General features: G+C 42.2%; 3 protein-coding genes and 1 long non-coding RNA gene across 5 annotated transcripts; 1 reads left to right on the top strand and 3 right to left on the bottom strand.

Annotated features, from left to right (window-relative positions):
• Positions 1-68: 68 nt before the first annotated feature.
• Positions 69-3,185, bottom strand: trim35-12 (tripartite motif containing 35-12). The gene is made up of 6 exons (XM_034895342.1): positions 2,394-3,185; positions 2,073-2,168; positions 1,271-1,501; positions 1,145-1,167; positions 929-1,047; positions 69-637 (listed from the first exon to the last, which is right to left on the bottom strand). The coding sequence occupies exons 1-6, from the start codon at positions 2,928-2,930 to the stop codon at positions 78-80; spliced, it is 1,566 nt and encodes a 521-aa protein (XP_034751233.1). The 5' UTR covers positions 2,931-3,185; the 3' UTR covers positions 69-77.
• Positions 3,186-3,781: 596 nt separating this feature from the next.
• Positions 3,782-8,336, bottom strand: gipc1 (GIPC PDZ domain containing family, member 1). Of its 2 annotated transcripts, none has more exons than XM_034895350.1 (7): positions 8,065-8,336; positions 6,998-7,559; positions 6,730-6,915; positions 6,354-6,534; positions 5,692-5,804; positions 5,499-5,580; positions 3,782-5,415 (listed from the first exon to the last, which is right to left on the bottom strand). In XM_034895350.1, the coding sequence occupies exons 2-7, from the start codon at positions 7,295-7,297 to the stop codon at positions 5,264-5,266; spliced, it is 1,014 nt and encodes a 337-aa protein (XP_034751241.1). In that variant the 5' UTR covers positions 7,298-7,559; positions 8,065-8,336; the 3' UTR covers positions 3,782-5,263. The 2 variants fall into 2 exon arrangements, with proteins under 2 accessions (XP_034751241.1, XP_034751242.1); XM_034895351.1 differs by having other exon boundaries at positions 7,997-8,334.
• A 1,452-nt stretch (positions 8,337-9,788) lies between these two features.
• LOC117958749 lies at positions 9,789-10,540 on the top strand. Its single transcript, XR_004659777.1, has 2 exons — positions 9,789-9,970; positions 10,046-10,540. It is a non-coding gene; the product is annotated as an uncharacterized LOC117958749 (long non-coding RNA).
• dnajb1a (DnaJ heat shock protein family (Hsp40) member B1a) lies at positions 10,167-14,192 on the bottom strand. Its single transcript, XM_034895349.1, has 3 exons — positions 13,604-14,192; positions 11,432-12,015; positions 10,167-11,299 (listed from the first exon to the last, which is right to left on the bottom strand). The coding sequence occupies exons 1-3, from the start codon at positions 13,812-13,814 to the stop codon at positions 11,069-11,071; spliced, it is 1,026 nt and encodes a 341-aa protein (XP_034751240.1). The 5' UTR covers positions 13,815-14,192; the 3' UTR covers positions 10,167-11,068.
• Positions 14,193-14,893: the final 701 nt, after the last annotated feature.

Below are 14,893 nucleotides of genomic sequence, written 5' to 3'. Positions count from 1 at the left end.
GGTTGTTTTTATTAAATTTAAAATACACTTATGTTTTCTACGTTTTTTTGCTTTTGTTTTTTTACTTCTTCTTCAAATCACCACGTGGCACTGTTCCATACAGCCACATTGGCGGGGCAGATCTTAAGTGGTTTGGGATTATTCCCGTTGATGTTGGCTCCAGGGCAGAAGAAAGGGTATATCTTCTCAGTGAAGAAGTCAGTGAAGGTGTAGATGGGCAGCATGCTGATAGGGTTGGAGAAGGTCACCTCTCCAGACTCGTAGTCCAGCTGCACCCTGACTCGGGTCAGCTCTCCCTGCACATGCAGCGGGTTGTTGGGCCTCGTCATAGCCAAATAGTCGCCATCGCAGTGTGAGATCATCCAAAAGCCGCCCTCGGGACAGCCCGAGATGCGGCCTTTCCTGTCGATTGACTCCTTGACCACCCCGAGCATCCAGTCTGCCTTGTCTCCCACCTCCACCTCCCAGGCGTGACGTCCTGAAGTGAAGCCCTCCGAGCCCAGCAGGAACACAAAGTGGCCGAAACGTTCAGGATTGTCCGGGAGCTTCTGGAGGCATCCACTATTGGTGACACTGGTGAGGTCTGGGGAGAGGGACAACCACGGGTAGGCAGTGTTGGGGTCCAGTGTGATGGGTGCTGAAAGACAAAAACAGACAGTAGGTTTTGTAAAAGAGCAAACCGGGGAATCAATTCCTCTCTAAATTCAAGGCGCACTGCTTTGTATGAATGCAAAACATTTTTAAAAAGCCTTCACTGATGAGCCCACATTGGTAAAAGAAGGCCAGCTCATATTAACTGCATCCTGGTCTTCTTCTGGGTCAAACTATTGAATAACACCTGCTCCAAAACAACTATACTGACTTGGTTCACAAAATTCCACTTTGCAATGTTGCCAAACATCACACACAGAGTCAAGTGATTGCTTACTGTACTGAACCAGTGCTGTCATCTTCTCCCACACATGGTACTTAAGGGAACCGACATGCTTGGCCACATTTATAAGAGCACCTGACACTTTTTCTGGATCATTCAGTGGGATCTGTGCTCTGCAAGAAGAAAACAAAAATCAAACACAGGAAGCTACTAATACTGAATAACTAGTACGCTGAAACTGGACTACAGAACAGATAATAAAACAGTTACCTTTTCTTTGTGTTGCTGTAATTCTAAAATCAAGAGAAAAAGACAGTATCACAAATACTTTGCATATAGTGCAATAGTTTGCATGGTCTGATGAATTCAGAGAGAAAAAAATGTACAAGCACTTACCTTAACGAAGAGAGCGTCACTGGAAGCAATCTCATTCTCAATGGCAATGACAGTGTGAGAGAAGGTGAGGATACTTCTGGTGATGTTTTCTGACCTTCTCCTCACCAGCTCTCTCTTCTCCTCGGCCTCCTGCTGCAGGGCAGCAAGTCGAGCTGTCTCTTCCTTCTTCAGGAACTCCCGCAGCTGCTCAAACTCCTTTTTCACCTGCTTTTCTGTGGCCTCAGTCTGGTCCTGGCACACATGGAAATGAGGCTCAACACAGAAATGCCGTATGATAATGTGACCGATACTGGGTCATAGTCTCGGTCTCCTGTTATCTACATATCTAAGAAATAAATTACCTTTACTTTGATTTGACTCACCTATGTACATCTTGAAAAGTAAGTCCTTAATATTTTGTGCATTAAGTAATTTCTCTGGCTAAAATAAATAACATCATAAAACCCTAATATGACAGTATCAGCTATAGCAAATAGCTTTCTTTTTCCAAGTTTTTTCAAAGTAATCCTATAAAATATACTGTTATTACACCATATTATAAAAGGGCTGCTCTAATTCTGAGTTTAGCAAGCAATCCTGATTCAAAAACCTCAAAATGTGTGATCTTTTTTAAGCAAACAAATACTGTAGCTTTAGAAGTAAAGAGCCATTCTGAGAACTTGCACCCTGAAAGCAAACTAGGGGGATTATTTAAAGAACATGGCTGACATGTTTACACACTAACAGTGCATGGCTCAACCTAAGCAACTGTCACGTCGGCGGTCATGCCGGTCCTTTCCTGGATCTCTGTGTTTATTGATACCTTGATGTGCACAGTTGTGTCATCACACTCCTGCTTGGCTTCATACAGGCTACGCAGGTTTTTCTTCAGAGGAATCAGATCTTTTTTCAGCTCTGCCTTAAGGGGGGGAAAGTGCCAAAACATGCGGTGTACGATCAACTTTAAGAGCTGAAAACAATTTTGACAGAAAGCTTAAAATGGAAAGTGTTTCTGATGGCAGGAATAACAATTATCCTTAATTTTACTGCAGTGGTGCTAAAATCCTTTGTTGCATTTCCATCAATGATTAAAAACATGTAGTCTGTTTAAAACCAAATTAAACTGCAAATAAACACACATTACCTTGAGGTCCTGTGCTCCCTCTTCCAAGGGGCACACTTTGTGTCCATGGTGCTTTTTGGAAGTGTGACACACACAGCAGAGGGGTTCAAAGTCATCCAGACAGAAGAGCTTGAGAACTTCCCCGTGTGTGATGCACTTCACCTCCACCATACCCCCCTGCTCTACAGGCCAATGGGCCCCCTCCCCTTTTCCTGCCGTCCCGCGATCCTGCTCCCTCAGGAAGGTGTCGGCCACGTTCTTCAGTGCCAGGCTGACCGTGGGCTCTGTCAAGGAACACTTCCTCCTGCAGATGGGACACTCACGTCTGGCCTTCTTCTTGTTCCAGAACTGCTGAAGACAGGCTCGGCAGAAGCTGTGGCTGCACTTGAGCACCACGGGGTCCTTAAAGATCTCACAGCATACAGAACAAGACAGTTCCTCTTCTAGCATGGAGCCAGGGCGTGAGGAAACAGCCCGTGGTCGAGCGCCTGTAGCCACCTTGGGAAGAAAGAAGGAAGGCTTTCCCGGCTGAGAGGAAGCACGTGGGCGCAGCGCCATGGCTGGTTCCTGTGTTGGCAGGGGGTCTGCTTTTATAGCTGTGGTTGTTTGTCGAAGTACACGGTTTGGAAAAGGTGCTCCTGTCTGATTGCATTGAGTCCACAGAGTAATCTGGACACTGCTAATAAGCAACCAGGGTTTATATATCAACAGGGACTTGAAGAACAGGTTTAACTCACTTTAAGTAAATAAAGGACATGTCATTCCCCCTCATCTGTCGACCACAACAAGACTACATGAAATAAGGCAGTCAAAAAGATGTTTTTCTTCTTTATAATACAAAATACTAATGTTGCTGAAAGTGCTCTAGCAGTTTTGGGCCTTTTTTGAGTGAAAAGAACAAACCTATGAAGTATGGCTGTAAGACACAGGTGATGGACGAATGTATACATAATTCAAAACAGCTGCAAACCTCCTGGCAACATTCACAAACCAAACATACTGCAAAAGGTATTCAGTGTTGAACTGGGACAAAGGCCTGAAGGTGACCCCGCTGAGCTTGAGCAGCACTATCAAGTTTACTGAGGTGTATCTATTTACATTACCTCTGATGGCCTGCTGACAGTCTAAGTGATTTCTCATTAAATGTCATGTTTATTTCAGGAGGACACAGCAGTGAGAAGAAACACAACACAGCCAAGGGTGGTTTCTGAGAATGTTGGAAAACACTCACAGTGGATCACAGCATTGTCACTCAAACAGAAACACACACAAACAGAAAGCAGCTAAACACGCATGCAATCATCTGATCTAACTAGATATTTTGACACACTCAACCCAGTGTTATGTTAGAATGTAATGTCATTTGAAAGTAATCCCATCTTTAAACTAAAAGAAGAAACAGGAAGGACTGCCATGTCAAATGTTATTATTGCAATATAATTGGACATTGACAACAGTGTAAAACAAAGCCATCAAAATAATGTGTTCTTTTCAGTGTTAAGTGTTATAGCATCAGTTTCAATACATTTAGATATTCATTAACTCCATAGAATGAAACAAAACTACAAAATAGCTTCATACATTTGGATATACTGAAAGGTTAACACCAAAAACTTTTAAGACGCGTGGACCTATGCGGAGTAGTTGGTGCAGCATTGCCTGTTTTCTCTCTCTATTAACACAAGTCACTGTGACACATGAAGGAAGTAGTTTGGTCTTTTGCTCCAATGACAGGATACTTTTTTTCAGCACCAGAATGCACACTTCTAACAAAAATGTATAAAATGCATAAAATGAGAAGAAATGAAGGCATATCGTTCTTAACAGATTCCTTTTCACACAACTACTCCATCTCACGACTCGCTCTTGTTTAATACTGCCCTCTGTAATGCTTCAAAATAAAGTAGTTGTAACACAAGATCAAAATGATCTATTACACAAACCCTGTTTTAAAATAGACGTCACATCACTTTATATAAAAACACTAGCAATATAAAAAAAATAAGACAAAACAACCCACAAACCAATCTGCTTCTCATTCTCACCTTCAGTTTAAAAAAAAAAAAAAAAAAAAAAAAAGTCAATTGACATCAAGTCTCTGAAACACTGTCAAATGTATGAAAGTAAGACTGTAATGTGCTGCAGTTCACTTCATTACAGCATGGAGGATGTTAAAGGTGAATAAACGCCACTGGTCATTTAGTCAGCAAGCTACATGTTACTATGACCCTTTAGCGACGACAATTTTTACCCCAAAAACTAAAACTAAAAAACAGCAGACATCATTAAGAAGATAAAGAATAGAGCACATGCTTTTTAAATGGATCCATAACCGTAACAGCGAGTGGTTCAGGACGAGTCTGGAACTCAGGGGGGCCGATGCCTTGTACTGTGCAATGACTGTGCCGCTCACCAGGTGAGGTACAGCGCAGTCTCTGTTCACGTGGGTTGTTGGTTTACAGTGCAGTGCAACACAGTGCAATGTGGAAAGAAAAAAATGTATCACATTTTGTTTGCTAAGTATCAAAGATTTACTTTGTGTTAGCTGTTGTCTTTCATTTTTCCCATTTTAGAGGCTTGTGCTGCATTTGTTCCACTGCCAGCAACTACAACAATGACATGCAGGTCAAAGGGGGAGCTCATCGACGTGCTTGTAGTTTCTGGGGAAAAAAAGCTGGAAGACAAAAAACCACTTGGGAAGTCATCAGAGTCCCCTTCCTCTTCCACTAACTGCCATTATTGTCACAAAAGGGTACACTCTAAATTAAAAATAGTAGCAGTATACAGTGGAATTAAAACAAACTCATGACGGTAGTGTTGGGTTTCCTAGTAGTGCTGAATGTTGTGGGGGGGTCACACAAACGGTTGGTCTGCACTGTTACTTTTTGTGGTTACACTCGGCCAACCTTAGCGTCACCGATGGCACCCCAGACGTCAAAAACAAATTCGTCCGGGAAGGCAAAGTCCCCGAGGGTTTCATCTAAAGCCTCGGCAAACTCATCAGGGTTCTTTTTGTCCTTTCCAAGCTCCACCATGGTAGCCGCTGAGGAGACAAAGAGAGAGTAGAGAACATTTAGTTGTACCAACCAATTCTGAAACCTTTAGACCCAACAAACCTGAACTTACCTAGCTCGCTGTCTCTGATTCCCATGTAGCTCTCAAGCAGGTCGTCTACCTTCTCAATGGCCTTTTCCTCAAATGCAGAGGGCTGAAAGGAAGAAAAAATCCAACACACAGACTCAGGCAATGCAACAGCATTATGTTTTCCAAGCCATACAGAGGCCAGTTGTTAGTCCACAGGTGTTGTAAAAACACTCACCAGCTCCTCCACAGTAGCAGGACCTTTAGAGCGCAGCCGCAGAGTTCCTCTGCCGGTCCCCAGCTGAACCCCTGATGCTGACCTGGACCCTCCAGACCGCTGACTGATCATATCTACACACAATGGACAAACAGAGATCCTTAAAACACTTTGTACAGTCCTGCAAATCAGATTTCCTCCCGTTATTCTCCAGCTTGCATGACTTAATGCTATACTGTGTTGTACATGTTGTATGTAGAATGGGGGTCGGGGCAGTGGATATGACACATGCCTCAATGGTGGGAGACCAGGGTTTGATTCCCACTGAAATACATCAGCCAATGTTTCCGTGAGCAAGACTTACCCCCCTAGTTGTTCCAGACGTGTGTGGCCTCTGACATATATAGCAATTTTATGTCGCTTTGGATAAAAGCGTCACCTAAATGACATGTTATGTATATGTGTTGCAATGGGACTTATTCCATTAAGAGGTCATGCTTGTGTATTCATTTTATGCAACTAAATTCCACCAACTAGAAATCAGAGAGCAAACTGCTTTCATAGCCACATGTCCAGAGAGAGCAGCATGACGTGCTGTCACACCACGTTGGAGATTGTGGAGCGGAAAAAACAAATATCACAATTAAGCCCGTCTCTCAGATGACTTCTCCTCCCAGACCTACCGAAGGCCTTGAGAGGCTCCACCAGCTTGATAATAAACTCCTTCCCTTTAGGCAGCTCTTTTAGCATCTTAGCCACCTCATAGTGTCGACACCCAATCAGGCGATGGCCGTTGATCGACTCGATCATATCACCCACGTTGATGACCTGGATCTGGTGGATGACACTCCCCTCACGGATTCTCTAAAAAACATCAAAAATCAAATATATAAACCCCTATCCAGTTCATCACCCTTTCCCCATCACATGCAATCTATTCACAGTTCATACTCAGGGCAGAAATAATTTCCTAATATAGTCTAGTCCAGGGTCCCGCCTTCCCCTGTGGATCCTTGAGTCAAAGGAAAATCTATTTTCTACTCTTTCAACAATTCTCACCTTGATGAAAGCATAGCCAGCTCCATTATCAGTGATAGTCAAACCCAGTGCATCCTCTCCTTTGTACACCTCTATTTCCTTTCGCTGCCCTTTAATGTGGGCAAAAATAAAGTCCTCTAGCCCAATCTGGCCTCCCAATAGTTTGTCCATGTCCACCTTGTGAGTGTTCAGTGTGCAAAACATAACCTGTGGAGCGAGACAACAAACCAGTAAGATTTACCATTATGCTTTTCTCCTCACACCAAACACAATCAGCAGAGAGACTCACCTCAGATGGCGGTATTCCAAAAGCCTCACCAATCTTGGCATAGAGCTCCCGCACATTACTGAAGCCCTCGATACGGCCTGTGGGGCTGCCGTGAGCGAGCTGAGTGTGGAAGATGAGGCGAGGTCGCATGCTGCTGTGTGGAGGCGGCAGACCTTCAGAGGTGGCACTTTCTCCCAGCCCGATAACACCTCCATCTAGGCCATCCATACCTGGCACATTGAGACCTGCTCGGATGGGCTCTGCTTCCTCGTTCTCCACTAACGGAGAGGCTTTCTTCCTTCTTCCCAAACCCAGAGGCATAGTAGTGCTAGAGGGAGAGTAGAGGTAAGAGAGGGAGGAGGCTGTTCAGGGGAGTTTTGCTACAATCCAGTCCAACATACACCTGTTCAGCCAAATGAGCTGCAGGTCTGTTGGATGTTTACGTCACAGGTTTAGTGTGGTCCTCCAGGCTAGTTTGAAAGCTGTCTCAACCAGGCGCTGAATGGATGTGATGTCCACACATCAGAGCAGCTTACATAGCTGGATCCGTCAAGTCCAGCAACCTGCAGTGGGTGGTCTCCAGCTGTAAAACAGAGACACGACCCCTTTAATAGTCATCCATCTACCAAAGCAGTTACATCTCGGCTATACCAGCAGTTTAAACAAGCTTTGCCATTACATCTTTTCGCAGTAGTGTAACGCTATAACGTTGGCTCCCCTTAGCACTGCCTGATTAGCTCTTCTTTAACGATACATTAGCGATTCCTTAACTATACCTTAGCGTGGACGGTCAGGACATCGGATAACGTTAGAGCTCATGTTAGCTGCTAGCTGTAAAGCACATTTTCCGCATATCTTAGCTACACTTCTAGCAACACAAACATTACACTGACAATTAGCCAAGCATGTAGCTTCTATAAACGGAAGTTAGTTAAATCAGTGATAATTAATCCCGAAATTATATATCTAGTAAAGAGTGAGTATTCCAAGTGGCTTAAACAGCTGAGGTTAGTTAGCTACCTGACGTTAGCTCAACTATGGTCGCTAAATGTGAACAGAAGGGAGTATGGCAGGCCAGTAATTCCTACCCGGACTAACGTTAACGTTAGGAGTTTTAGCCAACTGTCGGCAGCTCTTCCTGCTAGCTTAGCCTGCTAACGGTGCCGCTTTGAGTTGTCAAAAATTAGGCGCTTGCAGAGAAAGTCCAGTATGTTATCCTGCTCGTGACAGGTCGACTTGGGCTGGGCAGATTGTAAGGTAAATCCCGTCTCTGTCTGCTGTTGATTTATGCCCAGCAGGGGTGAAACACTGACGCGTTCATGTTTCCTCGTAAACCCCAACCCCCATTTCATTTTCCAGTGTTTTTTTTCTTCTTCTTTGGTATTTAACGGCAGGTTGCATCCTTAATGCAATATTACTGCCATCTTCTGGAATTAGTTTACTCCTACATTGTCCAGTGTGTCACATTTTTCCCACCAAGCCTTGTTCTTATTGGGAAGCTGATCAACCAACTTCTGCCTCGTTCCCTTCCCCAAGCTCCATTATGTTCGTTTCATTTCTTTCAGCATGTACTTCCTTTCTCTCTGATGCACCAACACATGCATGTAACCAACACACGCTCTGTTCTTTCTGGTACTTTAATGATCTCAAAAACCCGTTGGATGGTTCCCTATAATGTGATATGTTCTGTTTAGGTTGCTACTTCTTTTTGTGTCCAGTGTGTGGACATAGTTTTTTTTTTATATAGGAGTGAAAAGAAAAAAAAAAAGATTAGACTGTAAATTGCTCTTTAGAATGGTTCAAACAGCGCCAGCATCCAGTTAGATACAATAGCGTGGTTACATTTCCAAATAAAATAGAAAAAGTACTCAATGTAGCATCGCATCAAGACCACTAGAGGACAGTGTAAACACATACTTGTTTTAATCAAAACCAACTAGGCTTATGAAGCTCACATTTCAATTTTTAGATTTATTTGGTAAAGTAAAAAAATAATAGAAGATGCTGAGCGTACATGTTAATGAAATTAAATAGTAAATATGTTGATTACCATGAAATTAGCTTTCAACGCTTCAATCACTAAAGTGTCCTCAATAACTCAAACATGTAGGCCATAGTTGATTAGATATTTGCCAGTCTCTTTTAATGTGGAAATGCCAATCATCACAGCACAGGAAGGGCATATTAAAGACGTCCACCCCACTTACAAATTCATAAAAGCTCTGTTAAAAATCTAAATATCTTGAATCCTAACCTGAGGCATTTCAAAACAACATAAACCAGAAGCAAAACAAGATGCTTACACATTTTTCCCTTGAAAAAAAGATAACGTTTGCAAGAAAAACAAAAGCAGTTACACAATCCAGAGATTACACATCTCTACATTCATGTTAAACCACATGTTAGCAACTGAAAACTCCACCAGGAGCAGTAAACACTAAAAATACTTAAAAATGTGAAAAGAAACCAACTGATCAATCATCAGTACAGTCAAGGTGCACAGGGGTCAATATGACAGGTCAATATTTTTTTTTAAGATTCCTACTGAACTTTTAAACTCCATATTTCCAGATACTGTACATCTTGGAGCGGATTCTCTCAGGTATGACCTATAAGAGAGCTCAGACAAAATAACAAAAATGTATTATACAGGCATTTAGATCAGGTGTTTAAACTTATTTTCATATCTGCAACATTTAGCGGGGATCAGACTGATAACATGTTGGGTCAAAAAGAAGAAGAAATAAACGTCAGAAAAAGGATAAATACTGTAAGCTGTTAAGCATCCGTGAAGGGTACAGATGCAGTAAATAGCTTTTTGTAGTTTGTCAGTCAAACAGAACAGGATGCACACATGCTCTCAACATACTTGTAGATACACACACACACACACACACACACACACACACCCACACCTAATTACATAGTTTCAATTATTTGGCACAAAAAGTCTTCCCACAGATATTTTACATAGGTAGTAAGCTCTGTACTCTGGTGCTGCCCTGCGCAAATTGGACATTGCACTAGCCCATATTTCGATACAAATTGGAATCAATTGTGTAGCCCTAGTGTACTTCCAAATAAACAAGGGTTTTTGTTAGGTGTGCCATCCTAACCACCATCACTATACCAATCCAAAAAATATCTACCAATAGCAATTTGATACCTAAACTCAGAAATCTGATGATGCATATCTTACCAGTGCTTTCTTTCTGAAATTTAAAATCTGTAACTCTTAGGAGTCATCTTATTTAAGGTTACATAAATGCAAGTTCTCTTCTTAATTATAACTGGAGACATCTATTAATACATTGTCGTTATTTTTAGGCCTGTGCATATTGAAATTATATTCTTCTAGTCAGTTTGAGATTGTAGCTCTGAAAACTGGCGGCCAGCTGTGACTGAGTGTAGATGACTGAAACGCTAAAGTGACAAAGAAAGTATATTTAGTGTTGATCGGTTACATCTGGCTGATAGCGCTCCTCTTCATAAAGTCAGTAGTGATGCCAATACCAAGGGTCAGATTACCTCTTAGGATCCACACTGCTTTAACTTTATCTAAAAGCAACCAAATGTATTGTCCTGTTGAGTAATGTAGTACTGCAGGTACTGTACTACCTGAGGTATTGTTAATTAGCTGGCTGCGAGCTCCCATAAAGCACTCCCAAAGTCTGCTGCTGTGAAAACAAATCCTCAGTTACTTCATTACATTTCCAAGTAAACTTAAAAAATACACTATTCTCCTTGCAGCCAAACCATAACCTTTAACATGATAACTTATTTGATATCTATATACACACTATATACTTTTCATGCCTGAATCTGACATTGTAGAAGACTATTACTAAACACGGTTACTCTGCTAAACACACACACGCGCAGAAAAACGTAAAGTAGGTTGCTCTGACAGTTTCCGAGTCTTAAGACACTCAATAAACTGTCTGGATGCTGGGTAAGAAAATGGATTTGGTATTAAGAGGGTGAAATTAAAACAGCTGAAAACCAAATCTGCCCTGAGCCTCAACCGTCCAAGCTCAACTGCACAGGGGAGTGTGTTGCTGGATTTTCGGGGCAAACTTCTATCTTTTTATGTCATGGAGGAAGAATCTGCTTGAGTGCATCCTGTGTGCTTTGACCCAGTTTGTCGGGAAATTTCACTGTGAAGTCCAGGATCATGTCGCCCCTCTTCTCGGGGCATTTGGATAGAGGGAGCCCTTCTCCAGCAATTCGCTTTTTCATTCCGGGTTTGACAACGTCTCTGGAGGTCACAGTGATGGTCCGGCCGTCAAGTGTCGGGGCATTGACTGTGCATCCGCACAACGCCTGGAGAAAGACAGACAGACAATGAGAATCGACATCTTAAGGCAAAATCTTGTTGAAATATTGTTTTTGTGACCATCAAAAGAAAAAAAATGAATGTCCGAGTGATATTTACTGACGTGAGTTTCAACTTACTTCTCGGAGTGATATTTTTGCAGGATAGATTATATCCGAGCCCTCTCTTCTGAACACCGGGTGGGGTTTGTCTTTCACTACAAACACCACGTCTGAAGGAATGTTGCTGGGAGTTTCATCTCCCTCCTTAGGAAACGTGATTTTCGTCCCCTCCTTCCAGCCGCGCTTGATGTCGACTGTTAAAATCTTGTCTTCGTTGCGCACTGTGCAGCCGTCTGGGTTGAGTCTCTTACGGGAGATCTTCATTTTTTTGGTGCAGCCCGAGAAGACCTCCTCCAGGCTCACCTTCAGCTCATGCATCACAGGCGGGTCCTTCTTCTTCTCGTGCGGCCGGCGAAGGCCTCCCGGGTGGGACTTAAAGGATCTCTGAAACCCGTCCATGCCGCGCATTCTTCCCATGCCAAATGGTGCGAAGGGATTGTTGATGTCCATGTCTTCCTCCCCATTTTGCGCGAAGAATTGATCAAAAGGGCTGCGGCCACCGAAGAACTCCGCAAACATTGCATGAGGGTCACCGTGAAAGGTGTAGTTGTAGCTCTGACCGCTCTGTCCTCCACCTCCACCACCAGCAGACCCCTTTAATCCTGAGGAAAACAGAAGGAAAAATATGAATTTGCTTCTATAAATCCAGTATTGGTCGGGCTCTAGTAGGAAAGTATCTGCAGAAAGAGAATTACCATAATAACTAAAGCTTGTGTAAATAAACCAATGAAACTGCACTCACTTGTCAGCAATCGAGTTAAAAAAACAAACAGATACTGCTGGTTTTAAGTTAGAATTTAACAAATGCTCATTTTGCATCCCAACAAAAATCCAACGTATAAATGAAAAAATGAAAATATGAATTGATGTTGCTACTACATGGCCTGGCGCCACCTCCATTGCTAGAGATTATTAAATACAGACAGTCCCTGTTTACACCAGGGCTACTGTAAACAGGGAATGCAAGGTTCCTTTCAGAAAAAACTCCTTCAGCCATAATGCACTATTAAAGGTGGTGCATAATGGAACATACTCCCTCCAGCTTTAAGGGAATGTCCCACTTTGGCCTCCTTTAAGAGCTAAGTAGAGTTGTGGCTTAGAGCTAATCAAACGTGCAACCACCTAACTGTATGCTGTACTGAATTAGCCAAGTAGAACATGCTAATGAATTGTGTCTCTTTTTTAACAGCTACTAATGAATTGTCCCCTTTTTTTCCTTTATTTCTCTGGTTCTCCTTGTTTTATGTATTTACTTTTACTATTGTATATCTTGTGTCATTTTTTATTGTAAATTCAACCAGCCTAATGGACTACAGATGGAAATTAGCCCTCGGGCTACAATCTGGATTTTTACCTGTACTATTGTACATGTTCATTAATGTGCATTTTCCTTAAATATTAAATAAATGATGCTAGCAATATAAGTTACTTTTATATTGCCTAAAAGTCACATCTGTCTCTGTTCCTGCACATAAGAATGTGGACAATAACCCTGCCGAAAGACACAAATCAAGGCATTTTTGAGCTGGCTGAACCAAAATTATTATTCCAGTGAAAGACTGACAGGACAGGCAAGAACTAGTAGGTTCTCTAGTTACACCTATTGTGTGTGTGTGTGTGTGTGTGTGTGAGCACACACACACACACACACACACACACACACACACACACACACACACACACACACACACACACACACACAGTGGTTACTGGTGTAGAAAGATAAAGATGCCAGAAACAGCAATGACCGATTAGGAGGATGCATTATTGCATCAACCAGGCTACGGCTAACAGACTCAAATGAAGTGAAAATGAATGGAGTGCTGAAGATTACAATATCACAAGTTGTATGAAAATGTTATAATGTAATTAACTGTATTTTTAAAGCACCTTTCGTACAACTAATGTATATTAAAGTGCTTTACAATGAAGAAATCAGCTTTCAGCATGTTAAAATAATGGAAACTAAGACGACAAATAAAAACCCACTGAATGATAATAATAAAAATAAGGTGAAAAAAAATAGAATATAAACGCAGCAATGCATAAATGCAACGCAAGGTGCAAAAAATGAGTAACAGGCCTGTATGGTAAAGTCATAGCTAGTTAAAGGCTAAAGTAAAGAGAACATGTAACGTTGGTGGTACAAACTACACTGCATGCAAGTTGTGGGGAGAAGTGTCCAGTTACCTTCTTCTCCAAAGCGATCATAAATGTCCTTTTTCTTGGCATCACTGAGGACATCGTAGGCTTCAGCAATCTCCTTGAATTTATCTTCTGATCCGGGAGACTTGTTTTTATCGGGATGAAAGCGCAGGGCCTGTTTTCTGTACGCCTTTTTAATCTCATCTTCAGAGGCACCTTTGGCTATTCCAAGCACTTTGTAGTAATCTTTACCCATGTCAGTAACCGGTCACTTCTGCTTCGACTTCATAAAGACATTTTCAGCACAGATGCTTCAGTTTCTGTTTAGTGCATCAGGACGTCCCGTGTTAGCTGGCTTCACCACCACCGCCGCAGCAACTGTCACTGCTGCGGATAGCTAGCTAGCCGGCTAGCTAACGTTCAAGGTTTGCTTCCCTCACTTGTCACAGTCCGTAGACAACTGAGAGGAGGAGAAAGAATGTCACTTAACTTAAACCGCATAAAATAAAACAACGTGGTCATGCAGGAGTGCCCGTGTGGTGTCGCCGAGCTCAAAAACAGTGTGAGGAAACTTCTGGAAGACGGTGATGCTGCTGATGTGTGTCATCACTACCGTGCCAAGAGGATTCCATGCCAACAACTTCCGGTTTCACTTAAACCACAGTTAAGAAGTGGCCAGAACTCTCTTTAAATTTAAACCCTGAAAATGATATAGTTATTAGCAGTTCCTCAGAATAATACTGTTCTTGTTTGGGTATCTGGAGTACATTAATAGCTTTTCCATCACAATAATATTGGCCATTGGCCCTTTAAAAATATCTTTTAATTCCACCACACATGATAGCTTTGATAGCTTTAGTTACTTTGCAGATTCGCCTGTATAGATAGATAGATAGATAGATAGATAGATAGATTAAAATCCAGGATTTTGACATATTCGGAAATTTGCAAAGCTGCATATTAAGGACTTTTACTTTTGGCATACTGGATTTAGTGCCAAGTGCAATCAGCTGTCAGTTTATTAGGTACACCTAGCTACAATTATCGCATTTACACAACGGCCCTGCACTAAATCCTACCTTAATGAAGGTTCCATTGTTATTTAGTCTCCCCTGGACAAAATATTACATGACAACACCTCTGACAACTGTGTGTGTATTGACACAAGTGCACAGGATTGCCCTGAGACCTAAAGTGGTTGTAAAGTGCTCTGTGTAGTACCCACCAGAGGGAGCATGTTGAAATGAGTGTGTGAGTGTTAAGCAATGATCTATCCAGTTTCTCAGCAGGTCCTGACTCAGGAGGGGTAGGCTTGCATCAATGAGCTTCTCTTTG

Source organism: Etheostoma cragini, chromosome 15, assembly GCF_013103735.1.
Source record: "Etheostoma cragini isolate CJK2018 chromosome 15, CSU_Ecrag_1.0, whole genome shotgun sequence".
Classification (NCBI taxonomy): domain Eukaryota; kingdom Metazoa; phylum Chordata; class Actinopteri; order Perciformes; family Percidae; genus Etheostoma; species Etheostoma cragini.
The sequence above is the reverse complement of the archived record's forward strand: the minus strand, read 5'-3'. Positions and strand labels throughout refer to the sequence as shown.